This window comes from Abramis brama (genome assembly GCF_963993115.1).
Source record: "Abramis brama genome assembly, chromosome: 15".
NCBI classification, from domain to species: Eukaryota; Metazoa; Chordata; class Actinopteri; order Cypriniformes; family Leuciscidae; genus Abramis; species Abramis brama.
The window spans coordinates 11,986,174-11,999,794 of NC_139977.1; the positions used below are offsets into that span (position 1 = coordinate 11,986,174).

At 38.3% G+C, this 13,621-nt stretch overlaps 1 protein-coding gene across 4 annotated transcripts in view; it reads left to right on the plus strand.

The window, feature by feature from the left end:
- dacha (dachshund a) overlaps positions 1 to 13,621 on the plus strand; it is a 165,572-nt gene that overhangs the window by 62,078 nt on the left and 89,873 nt on the right. For all 4 annotated transcript variants that reach the window (XM_084136545.1, XM_084136544.1, XM_084136547.1 and 1 more), the window contains exon 2: positions 7,557 to 7,672. In XM_084136545.1, the coding sequence (XP_083992671.1) occupies positions 7,557 to 7,672 (116 nt within the window). The remainder of the gene's footprint in view (positions 1 to 7,556; positions 7,673 to 13,621) is intronic.

The window sequence follows — 13,621 nt, forward strand, 5'->3', positions numbered from 1 at the left end:
AAATGCAGTGAAATTTAAAGGCATAACAAGCTTTACTGACAACATCTGTGGAATGATATCACAGAACATAATTTAAACTTCAGTTTCGTATCTCAGTCTGTAACAATGTGTTGACAGAAATGCACTTTAAATGGAAAGCTAAGGGGCAGTCTTTTTATTTGACCTGGAAGTTTAAACAATAAAATAAAACATGATTTTTCCTTATTTTACATATTTTAGATAGATGAAGTGTTAATGTAGTAACTATTCAGTGAATCATTTTGCTTCAGTGAATCATTTTGCTTCTGTCTGCCACATATACTTCTGGTCCGCTCTATTGTACACTAATTAGTTTAGTCGTACAACACTGAGAGCAAAGTGCGGAATGAAATCAGCTGTAGTTGTCTGACTGTGAGAATGGAGCTTTAGTTGGTGGCAGTCTCAGACCAGACAGCTTCATGCAAAGTGTGTGTGTGTGTGAGTGTGTACGTTTGCAAGAGAAAGGATTTCAGTAGGATTGGTTGAATGCATGGACATATGGAGACTGACTCCTCTTGGGCATCAGCGGGTACCAGGAGCCCCATCATCCTCTCTGTCTGTCTCTCTCCCTCACGCTCTCTCTCTCTCTCTCTCTCTCTCTCTCTCTCTCTCTCTCTCTCTCTCTCTCTCTCTCTCTCTCTCTGTCTGTCTCTCTGAGCTGGCACACTGGTAGCTCCTCTCCCTGGGATACTCAAGCCTTTCAAACATGAGTAATTGATGAATTGTATGCAATATGCAAATGTGAATGCATAAATCTCCTGACTGACAGCTTAATTTATGTGAGCCTTTAAGAATGCAGGATTAGATTTTAATTAAATATCTTCAAAGGCACCCTGACTCGTACATTTTTCTCTTGCCTCAGCTGCCGTCTTTGTTGTTGTTTAAACCGTTTTCCATTATAATTTGGGAAATCTGATTTTGTTTTCCCTCTGTGTCCTCCCGACACCCCCTCCGGCCACGGTCCAACCCTCGGCCTTCTCGGGCTAAATTTTATTACAAACCGTTCTCGTCAAAAGAGAGCAAAGTTGGATTCTGCGAACTAACTCTTAGACGTGCAAGCCCCGCCCACTCAGCCGAAAGGGGCGTGGTCTGATTCACCTACCTCGGGACTTCCATGTGGCCCCGCCCCCGTCTTTTCAGCCACATTGTCTCAGCTAGACAAGCAGGTGTCGCCTGTTCATGAATATTGAATAAGGCCGTTTAAAAGATGACAAGGGCACATTTACGAAGCTGGGAGAGAATAAAAAGTGCTTAGTAACCCAGTTTTCGCCGGTCCCCAGCAGAGCGCAATGCTGTCGCCGGGGAATGAGCAGAGTGATTGGTTGCGACGAGCGCACTGACAGGGTTTTCTTCTCCGGCATGTGGAACGTGCAGTAACGTGTGAATGACTTTTCACTGCCATCTGTTCCTCCAGCCCGATGGGATACGGGGAAAGAGTGGAGAGTGTATGCGCGTGTGTGATTGTATACTCACTGCTCTTCACTGTCTGTCGTGGCTTTAGGGAACGCACATGGGCATCATGCCTGCAAGTGGGAAAGGGAGATGAAAAATATTCCCATACCAGGGAATTCTCAGGGTGTGAAAGGCTCCATTACAGTCAGATTGACTAAAGCACTGAGCGGTTCACAAGGAGTCGACTCGATATGCCGACAAGCAGCCTTCAGTAGACCTGCATTAGGACACTCTGATTATGAGTGTTTATAATGTTTTTGCCTTATAAATCCTATTCTTTTATAGTAAGAACTCGAGAATATAAAATATTGTCAACCTCAAATTATTGGATACTTATCAGCAATTCGGAAGAGATTGTACAATTGTGTAAACCTCTAAAAAGAAGTTATCGCTCTTACTGGTGCAGTTATGTTTTATAAACTTATACATTCTGAAATCTTTTAGTTTTATTTCCAGTACTTGAAATTATGGCTACAACAGCTAGTTTATAAAATGTTTGACAACTTTTAAACAGGATACCTGTTAAATTGTTGTAAAATTGCTCAATTTTTTTTTCCAGTAAATGTTTTTATTTCACACATGCACTGTCTTTCCATCTTTTTTCTGTATTGCTACCGTTGTTCACACATCATCACCCTTTAAAATTATACCAAAATTCTGTAACACTTTAATTTAGGGTCCAATTCTCACTATTAACTAATTGCTTATTAGCATGCATATTACTAGGATATTGGCTGTTTATTAGTACTTTCTGCATGAACATATTCTACGTCCATTAATCCTTCCCAATACCTAAACTTAACAACTACCTTACTAACTATTGATAAGCAGTAATTAGGAGTTTATTGAGGCAAAAGTCGTAGTTAATGGTGAGAATTGGACCCTAAACTAAAGTGTGACCGAAAATTAACTTTTTGTAACATTTTGGTGGCAAACATCTCATAACAAATGTGGAAGCAAAGTGGCTAAACATTATAAAGCCATATATTATTCTGTATTAAGTACAGAATGTTCACTTCATTTAGACAATATTTCCCTCCACTAAGGAGATTTTCAATTTTCATAATCAATAAAGGTGATTGAGAATTAGCTGTAAATATCAGTCGGGTGTGCGCACACTTCTATTTGTGTAAACTGTATAAATCTTATATTTCTTGTAAATTAGATTTTTATTTAATAACTTTGTTTACACATTAAATGCATTTACATGTACAACAAAATCCTGCTAACAATAAAAAATCTCATTATAAAAGCCATACAATTCAAACATGAACTACGTAAAACCATGAGGTTGTGAAATCGTTGGATTTTCCCCTTTTTATGTCAAAACGTTGGGAAGTGCCGAACAAAATCAACGTAAGTTCTCAAATAGTCCAAATGTGCTGATCAGGTTTTGCTCTATCAGTTTGACCTTTAACAGAACACAGTTCATGGCTTTTTCTTGACCTTACGTTATCATGTTACTAGGCATAATCAGTGAAAGATCATGCAATGTTTTTTTGCTTTTTATCTGGAAATAAACTTTTAATCCAAATTTTGTTGATCTAAGTAGTTGTCAGTTGCAGCACTACGTCAGTACTATATCCTTATTTGTAGTAATCATACCAAGTCACATATTTCCATACAATTAGAATTCCAGTACTTTTTTGGGAACATTGTGTCAAGTACATGACGACTACCTTTCCAAAAGTGCTCTTGAAAATGAAAGGATGGGTTTTATGCAAGGGAAGCACCTGTCACGAGTGAGGAAAGAACTGCTCGGCCTCTAACAATACCCAGTCAAAGTGGAGCTAAATAAGAAAATAGCTTTAAGAGTCCCGCGGGAGTCAAGTGCCTGTTCACGCACAATCGCCTGACTGCAGACTTCTAACGACTCCAGCATGTTGGCTTGGATCTTGTATTTCGGGCACGCCTCGATTAGGAATGCTTAAAAGGAGCGAGTGAGTCAGATGCTCTAAATGAGGAAAGAAAAAACTCTTCTTGTTCTTCAACACACGTCGAAGTAGAGCTTTAAAGGAAATGCATTTCCACCTCATTTTTAGCACGACCGGAAGCGTGTGCTTTTCTTTTCACTGATCTGCGATTTCAAGTTAGTAGTTGACCGTCTTCAAAGGCGGGATCTTTTGACATTTAGTTGATTTTTCTTCCTGCACTACATTGACCTCACGGAATCGTTTGCTGTCCCGCCATGCTGTTTTCTAATTTGCTTTCCTCAAAGGAAATGGAGTTGTGTTATCGGAACACTGAGGTAATTGATGGTTTTCCAACGTGGCTTTTGTCAGAATGATGTAAAAACCAACTTTAAAACAAATTCGGTCCTTTGCACACAAAGATATTTGTACATAAATTAATGTTATTTGCAACCTTTAATAATTTTCTTTCTCACCTGTGGCCTAGTAATTAGCATTAAGCTGTACTCAGACTACAAGAGTTTTTAAATCTTTACCGATTGTGAAATCTGGTTGCATTCACGCACATAAGGAGAATCTTCACACATTTTCTTCTTTCAAATCTCAAACCTGCACACATCACACACTACAAGATATTCTTAATATTGTCATGCCAGATTTAGGCCCTCAAGTGATCTCACGGGAACACAGATATAAACAAAATGGATACTGTGTTGCGGCAACTTGCTGTAGACATTATATGAGGAGACATTATAAAGGCAGTCGTGCCACATTTCGACCACGGACCACTGGACCCGTACAGCTGTTTGTTGCTTTGCGGTCGCCATTTCAAAAGTTCAGTTACTTCCATCTCCTTGAAGACTTCCCATTGGCTTTTGAAGTCCTAATATAATCATAGTCGTAATCATCCCGATTTAAAATCCTAAATATCAAACATGTCTGATATTGTCGGGGTGGCCCAGACGTGTACGCGAACACATCAGGAGGTTTGAGATTTGATCTGTAAACACCTCGCATTACCAGATAATCTGGGCCGAACATCGGAACAAGTTTTTCTGAAGAGCATTTTAGAAGCCTAAAGTGGGCGGAGCCATCGGTCGCCATCTTGGCAGCGTGCCACTGCGCGTCCCTCCCGGTTGCGCGAAATGGGCAAAGAGGCGGGATTAGCTGAGGTGTTGTGACGGTTAACAGACAGCAGACAAACGGCTAGTAGTGACAGCAGTGGCAATCCACCTGTCACTCAAGTGGCCACGCCTTAATTATGCAGAACTTGAAGGCTTAATATAATTTTAACGGATGAGTTATTAAAAAATTCATCCCCCTCACAGTTGTCATGAAGGGCAAAATTAGCTATATAGATCAATACCACTTTTTGTACCAGGCTGTAAACACATTTTTTCCTGCTGTAAAGTTGGGCGTTTTAACATGGGGGTCTATGGGATTGACTCTGTTTTGCAGCCTGTCTCTAGTGGCCAGTCGATGAATTGCAGTTTAAGTCACTTTCGTGTTGGATTCAAGAAGGTTGCTGCTTGGTCATGTCTCGATCCCCCGCTCTTTTCTCTGTCAATAAAATCGCATGCATAAAAAGTATGTTTCACTGAAAAAAGTCAAACGAAACGAGACTGTAAAGTAGTTTGTCAAACTCTCCCTAAATCAAAGACTCCAGTAATTTCATCTGCACTGGAGAGGAATTGTGGTCTGGCAAACTGTGCTGACGTTTTTTTTTTTTTTTTTTTACAGTACAGTTAACTCCATCGACTGCTCTCCACTTACAGGCACTACAACAGCTAAAGTGATTCATGTTGATTGCCTCTCTTTTCCACCACGCTCCACTGTTCATAGTTTTTAATTAGATTAGTAATGTGATGGTCCAAAGTGATTCGCATTCGCCACGGACCTTGACAAGCTTGTCAACAGATCAGTGAGTCAAACTAAAATATCTTGGAGCAGGAAAGAGAGGAAGGCCCATGTGGTGGCGATGGACAACTGGACCATTGATCCACTTGACTTGTAGTAAAGATACTGTTTATTGACATTGTTTTACTGCGGTATTGCTTCAAGTCTGAAATGAAAGTACGTAAAAAATATGTATAAGTGCACTACTAAGGTCTTGAATCTGAGAGTGGTGAAAGTACAGTTTAGGCCAGGAGTTGAAACTTCATGCCAAATAACCCCAAATATGACGATATGAACTGGAACATATGTCTTTCTGGACATGCGCTTGATGATGTTGTATTGAAACGTCCATTGTAGAGGGTTGCTTTGCAATGCCCGTGCGCTTTGACGTGTTCATGACCTGTTTAATCTATGAAGGTCTAAATCAGGGGTGCCCAATCCTGCTCCTGCTGATTGACTGTCCTGCACAGTTCATCTCCAACCCTAATCAAACACACCTGAAGCAACCAATTAAGGTCTTCAGGATCACTTGAAAATTAAAGGCAGGTGTGTTTGATTAGGGTTGGAGATGAACTGTGCAGGACAGTCGATCGGCAGGAGTAGGATTGGGCACCCCTAGTCTAAATGAAGCGAAATTTGGCTTGCACTTCTGTGATCAAAGCTGACTTTTCCCGCGTAACAATAGACTTTATATATAGAAAGACTTTGCACTCATGTTACTTATGAATGGGAGAAAGGGCAACGTGTAATATGCCAAAATAAGTCCTGCCTTCTGAATGAACGAGCCGCCTACTGATTGATAGTCATTGCGTCACTGCAGCTGTGGTTAGAAGCTCCTCTTTGCTTTGCTATGATCAGTTTAGTGGTGATTCTGCTCTGGTTTGTGTTTGTTAGCGCTGCAGTATTAATAAAATGGTGAAAAAGACTTGCTGCTTGATGTTCTTGGACTTGATCCAATGATATGCAGCAGTTGAATTAGCATTTTGCTTTTCTGGCTTATTTTGCTCTGCCAGCACCCTCGCGCAGGGTTCGAACTGTCATGTACCTGTCTCTTTGATAGCCTCTCTCACAATGAAGTGTGAGAGATAAGTGTGTGTGTTTGTGTTTTGTGTTGAATAATTTGTCAAGCGTGTTGTACGTTAGCGGTACGTTAGCGGCACATGTTTCTAAGAATGTGCTTGTTCATGTATCTATCATGACAGAGGATGATATATAACCGTATGTTTGTTGGTTTGGTGTGTGTGTGTGTGTATATAAATTGTAGTAACTTGATTCTGCTTTGAAAGAACTTTCCTTTTCATTGTTCTGTCTGAAGAGACTGAATTTCTTTGGGGGGGAAGTCGCACCACATTCCATTTTACAACCACAATTAACTTTACCTTGTCATAAAAAAGTCAAAGTATTATGTTCTACCACATGACTTAAAAAAAAAAATACTACTACTAAGAAGTGAAGATTTGTTTTTAAGTAGTTTTTTCCACCATAAGGAATACTAATAAACAATTATACCAATTCTTATCAAGAATTTCTTTATTTAATTAAGCTTTTGTCTTCATTATGAAATCAGAACAGAAAACATCAAAAGTTAAAATATTCATAAATTAAAAAAACATGATTATCATATTTTTGAGTGATTGTGTCATATAGGATCATGTATTCAAGACATTGTATGTATAAAAAAAATTTCTTTAATGCATAAAAAAAAAAGGAGGGTCATGTCATTGACCCAAAAGTAGCTTATGTTTGGTGTTCACCGATCAAAACACATTACACAGTCATTTAAGCGTGTGACTTACTTGTTAAAGCAAAAATGTAGATGCAAATGTACACTGAAAAAAAAGAAAAAAAAAGGAAAATGTCGGTCACACTTTAGATTAGAGTCCAATTCTGACTATTAACTACGACTTTTGCCTCAATAAACTCCTAATTACTGTTTATTAATAGTTAATAAGGTAGTTAAGTTTAGGTATTGGGAAGGATTAAGGGATGTAGAATATGGTCATGCAGAATAAGACATTAATATGTGCTTTTTAAGTACTTAGTGTACTTAGTGTTAACTAAAGTGTTACCAAACATGTTTTCACTCTGTAAATTATAATTACAAAGAATCGCCAGTAAATACATTGAATCACATGTGAAATTTTGAAGTAGAAAGACTGAAATTGTATTTTCTTGGATAACATACTCCTGTAATCTTTGTTTTATTTAATAACCTACTTTTTTTTATTCAGTGTACTTCATGTCAGTAAAACCCCTGTTGTCTGTGTTTTTTCTCTCCAGTTCTCGGCCTGGTCGTCCTCCCAAGCGTTCTCTCGGCGTGGCGATGCAGGACAGCTCTCGTCTGCTTCCTCACGGTGTTCACGGGCTGCTGTCTCCAGGTCTGCTCTCCCCGACAGGTACGACCCCCCCCCCCCCCCCCCCCATCACCCCCTCTCGCTCACCCACCTGGAAGACCTAAAAATACCAGCCCTCAGACCGACACCAGTGTGTAAAACACCACGTATAGGAACATTTTTATTCCCTTCCTCTGTGTAATCTGGATTTCTTTTTCTTTTTATCTGTGCTGTCTGTCTCTTTTCCCATCTCTCCTTTTCTCTCCTCCTCCCACTCTTCCACCTTCTGCAAATCAGTTGGTATTGATTTCCCCCCTCTGTCCTTCACTGGCCACCACTGCGTCTCAAACAGAGGTTAAACTATTGGATTTCTGTAGCCTCTTTGCTTTTTTTTCCTGTGCACGCATTTGCTTTCTCTCTTTCTCTCTCGTCATCCCTCTTTCATCGTTCCTTCCTTTGGAATGCAATCCGTTTCAGAGGTATCGTTTGATCGCTTTTAGACCAAAATCCCAAACCACTGGACCTCACCTGCCTGTTTGTTTGCGTATTTTATATTTACGACTAAACCGCATGTTCTCTGTCGTTCCTCTCCTTGCTTTTTAGCTTCAGTTCTCTAAATTGCTGATGGTAGTGGCAATTTAGCTCTCACAATGGGCAGCGCGCGTATCGACCGTAGTAGCCGGAGCAGTCCGTTAGCCGGCCCCGCTGATTGATTTTAGATGACTCTGTTGTTATTTCCGAGGTGGGGAGGGGGAAGGAGCTCTTTAAAATGTGCGTCCACATTTCTCTCAATCCCTCTGCTCATCTTGCCGTCCCCAACACCAACAAACGCCTGACTTTGCAGGATGTGATGCGATTTGAGAGCGACGTGAGTTAACAGGGACATTCACATTATGGGGCCTCATTCATGAAACCTGAGCACAATTATTTTTTTGGTGTGGATCAGTCATAAAAATCATTCTTATGTAACCTGAAAAATCATAAAACAAGGTGTGTTTTTGTGCATTACATATTCATAGGTAATTGGTTATATTTAATTTAAATTTAGTTTGAATTTAGCAAAGGTGGATTTCCTGTCACATTTCGAATAATCATATTTCATGTAACCAAAAGTTTGGAATCATTAAGATATTTTTTAAGTGTGTTTGAAATAAGTCTCTTATGCTCAGCAAGGCTGCATTTATTTGATCAAGAATACAGTAAAATATATTAAAACAGAAAACAGTTATTTTAAATTGTAATAATACTTAAAAGTACAATTTATTCCTGTAATGTCAAAGCTGAATTTTCAGCATCATTACTCCAGTCTTCAGTGTCACATGATCCTTCAGAAATCATTCTAATATGATGATTTTCTGCCCTAGAATTTTTTTATTTATTATTATCAATGTTGAAAACTGTTGTAATCTGTTGTAATTTCTGTGTTTTGTAAGTGTTGACCTGCCCGGGGACTACGGACGAAAATTAGCCTTTGGCTAAATCCGGTGCAATGCATGAAATGTGAATTTTATGTTAAAAATTGTATAAATGAAAAAAAAAAAGAAAAAAAAATCTTTGGTAACATTGATATTTTGATCACTTTAATGTATCCTTGCTGAAAAAAGGTATTCATTTCTTTTAGTTTTTTAATCTTTTTAATTGTAGTTTATCACAGTTTCCACTAAATATTAAGCAGCACAACTGTTTTCTACATTGATAATAATAAGAAATGTTTCTTGAGCAGCAAATCATCATATTAGAATGATTTCTGAAGGATCATGTGACTCTGAAGACTGGAGTAATGATGCTGAAAATTCAGCTTTGATCACAGGAATAAATTACATGTTATATTTTTATATATAAAAAATATATTTTTTTAAATTGTAATAATATTTCACAATATTACTGTATTTATTGTATGTTTGATCAAATAAATGGAGCCTTGGTGAGCAAAAGAGACTTCAAAAACATTAAAAAGTCTTAATTGACCAATAGTGTAACTTTTAAATATATGTATTTCTTTTAGATGGCATGGTTACTGATATCATTTACTCTTTTAGATGTGTTAAATGAACTAAAGTTTTTATTTTAAACTCCATCTGGTTGTGTCCCTCAGGTCTTGCTGATATAGTTCCTCCGTCGGTTCTCCGTGACAGTAGTATACACATATTGTGAAACTTGAGTAGCTGAACTTAAACTGATTATTTACAGCAATCATTCACTCCTTTCCATTTACTCATTCATATTCCAATACAAATAGAAAACACAGTAAACATGAGTCAAGCTGCTGCTTAAATATTTTACAATTCCTATAAATCATCGAAACCTTTTATGCAGAAGTTTATTAAGATGTAACGGCCCTCCATTGAAATGAAGTAATGTAACTGCTGAAAATATTAACTTGTTAAATGGGCCACAGTTACCAAAGACGACTACATTTGTGATCTTTCACAGCAAATTGCTGGATTTGCAACTTTTTAATGAGGTAAAAATGAATGTAATTAGCATTGGTTGTAATATTAATCTAGTATGGAGTCTAATTACAGTTGTCCTTATTATAGTCAGTAATTATACAAGTGTGTATTTATAATGAATTAATTATATCATAAAATTAAATTACAATTTTTTGCTATAATTTTGTTAATATATAAAATGATAGCAACAAAATAGCTATCATATTCCTATTTCATTATGAGATGTCTATATCTATTAGTACCTTTTTTTTCTAACCTACTCAAACTATTTTGAATGTGTGACCATACATCAGTACATCACATTAGTTTTTAGTAATACATTTGAGGCATCGTTACAGTCGTCACTTTCTAGCGTGTTCTTAACACATCAGCAGATTCTGATCAGACTTGCCATTTAATTATTAGCAGCAATTTGTGCAGTTATTTCCTTCTAACGCCATAATTAGGCAGAAGAAAGTGGCGGCTGGGCTGATATAGCGCTCGGCGGAGGATATCAATGCTCACGCTCATCCTCAGAGAGAGAAAAACAGCCAGAGAAAGATGTCTCTGGAGAAATGAAGCGTTTTTCTGTTCTCTCGAAGCTCTCCGCTGTGAAGAAGTGTCTGAATGCGGGAGGGGGGTGCTAGTAAACCAGGTGTTGTTGTGGGCTTTGTTTTTGCATTTGGTTTCCTGGATTGCTGTTGACAGAAACATTATAAGCCTGTGGCAACGAGAGCTGATATAACATAACTCGTAATGTACAAGACATTAGAAGAACTTGTGCTGTTTGTGCTTCAGAACCGTGCAGCTTATTGAGAAGAGGTATATACTATTACTTTTCTAAGCGATCAAACTAGTGATTTTCACCTGGCAGATGATAAAAATCATGAAAATCCCATAGATTTACATTGAAGGAGGGACTCGAGCCATATCTGGAATATCAGAATATCAGATTAAGAGACTTATTCCAGGTTTAGCATGAGTTTAGCCCAGTTAATTAAGTTGATTTCCACAAAAAATTATTTTAACTCACCCCCTGTTATGGTTTTTGTTTTTAAAGGAAATAATTCGGTTACGGTGAAGCACTTAAAGTGGAAGTACATTTTTTTGATGATTTAAAGACAGAAATGTGATGATTATGTATAAAAGCACTTAAATTTATTCTACTTGGCTATTATTTGAGCTGTAAAGTTGTTACTTTTACAGTGATTAAAGTTGAATTGAAGTTGACATAAAATAGAATATAAATTTACTCAGAAAAGGTTAGTAAAACATACAGTTAACATCTTGTGGCTATTGTATTGAAATAGTGAGTATTTGAACAGATCGGTCCCATTTATCTTAATTGTAATTGCATCACTGAAACCATTTTTTTTTTTAAAGAGAGACAAGCCAAAAATTTATATTTTTTGGCAATCAACAATTGCTGTCGATTGAGCTTTACTTGTATTGAATTGAAATAATCCTTTTAAAGTTTGTCTCTTTTCATTTGGACCAATAAGCCACACCCTAGCAACACCCTGGCAACCACTTACTGTGGTTAGCACCCTAGCATTGTGGTTGGTTCATGTTGGTTAATAAAAAGACATAGTATAATACAAAAGTATTGTTTAGTGTTCGTTCATTGTTACTTGTGTAGTTAACTAATGTTAAAGTCCCCCTGTAGTCAATAATTTTGAACATTTTTTCCTTGAAAAAGTATTCTTCATGCCTTAAAATAGCTTGAATGTAACTCTACACCCTTGCCTCATTTAGTATATGTGTGGTTCTATGAATATGCAAATGAGCCCCGCCTCCACTCACTCACACCAGCTCAGAGATCCACTCATTGTCAATATCACGTCGACCTGATTGGTTACAAGGTAGTTTGTGACGTCAGAAACACCAGCGTTTTCAAACCACGTTTTAGAGACTGTCTTTGATTCACTGCAGTTTTTAGAAGGAAATACTCAGCAATGGTGATGAATGATGAATTTACACATGGTTTGTCTTAAAGTATTTTAAAAACACCACATAGACATAAACAACATTTAAAGCTTGATTTTTCACCACAGAGGGACTTTAACGAATTAAACCTTATTGTAAAGTGTTTTCCAAAAAAAATCTAGTAATCCTTATATAGTTGACCGTACGCAGGGGTAGTTTGACTTTCACCAACTTCCCAACTCACCGCCTGTTTTTGGGTTCGAGTCTGGCCCACCGCTGGTAACTGATACATCGATCTCATACATACACACTTGTAGAAAGCGTCTCTTACACAAACCTGACTACAGACACGCACACGCACACGCACACACACACACACACACACACACACACACACACACACACACACACACACACTCCGTCTCTCTCTTTCTCTGTGGGTGAAAACAATTGCAGGCCTAGCTGGTGACTTTGATGAATGACATGTCCCTTTGGGGAGCAGTTTCTCCATCTGTTTATCCCCCCTTCTGTTGCCCCCCCTCCCTAAACTCACTCACACACACATGTGCAGAAACGCACACGGCACTCAGTGCAGGAGTATTTAAGACTGCCGCTGGCTCCGTCATGCACCTGTAAGCACTCACGCACACACAAGACATCTTCTTTTTCGAGCACCTAGAGTCTCATTGTCGTACGTTTTTATGTGGTTGGCTAATCAAGGAGTTTCTTGATGGAAAGTAGTCGACTGGTCGAACTAAAGGTCAATCTGAATGTGCGATCTGCAACCCATTTTAATTTCGCCAGTGAAAAGTGTGTTAAAATGTATTAAAAGAAAAAGAAATAAGAGAACTTGATTTTTATCAATCAATTTGAAGCTTTAATTAAGATGCGTTTTGGTCGATCGGATCACAAGTGGACGACGCTAAATACAGGTGTAAATGGGGTCTAAAACGCTTGTCCACTTTCTGCCACTTCCAGAGGGAGTCAAAAACTCATTCGACCGGTTTGCTTTCATAATGTGTGGTAATGTGGTCGAATGTGTTTGAACAGCCGCAAAGACTGTCTTCTCTCCGCCCACTAAAGTAAACATCATGGGAAGCGCGGTAGCCAGACGGGATTTAAACTTTATCGGCTGAAGACCTTAGTTTGCTTTGAAGACGAAAAACATACCAAGCACAATGTTCTCTCACCATTCCTGATTTCTAACATGCACTCACAGCGTTCGGCGTGGTCTTGTGACTGTCAGAGCAGAAACAAAAGCTAATGCTCTCCCGTATGTTTTTTCGTCGTCTCCGGTCGTGTACATATGTAAATTGTGTGAGTTTATTTCATCCTTAAGATAAAGCTCATACATGAACCCGCCCATAGACCCTCCCCTCGAAGAAATCAGGACAGAAGTGGTTGAAAGTGGACAAAAGAGACGGATTAAAACACCAGGAGCAAATGGGCAAATGTGTCTCCCTCGTCCACTTGTGATCCAATCAACCAAAACACATCTTAATACCAGGTGTAAACAGGGCCAAAAAGTAGTTGGTCGGACTAAAGGTTGATGTGAATTTGCAGTTCGGAAACCATTTTACTTCCGTAATGTGGCATGATTCTAAGTTAAAGGTATTAATAGAAAAAAATATATAGGACAGAACTTGATTTCATC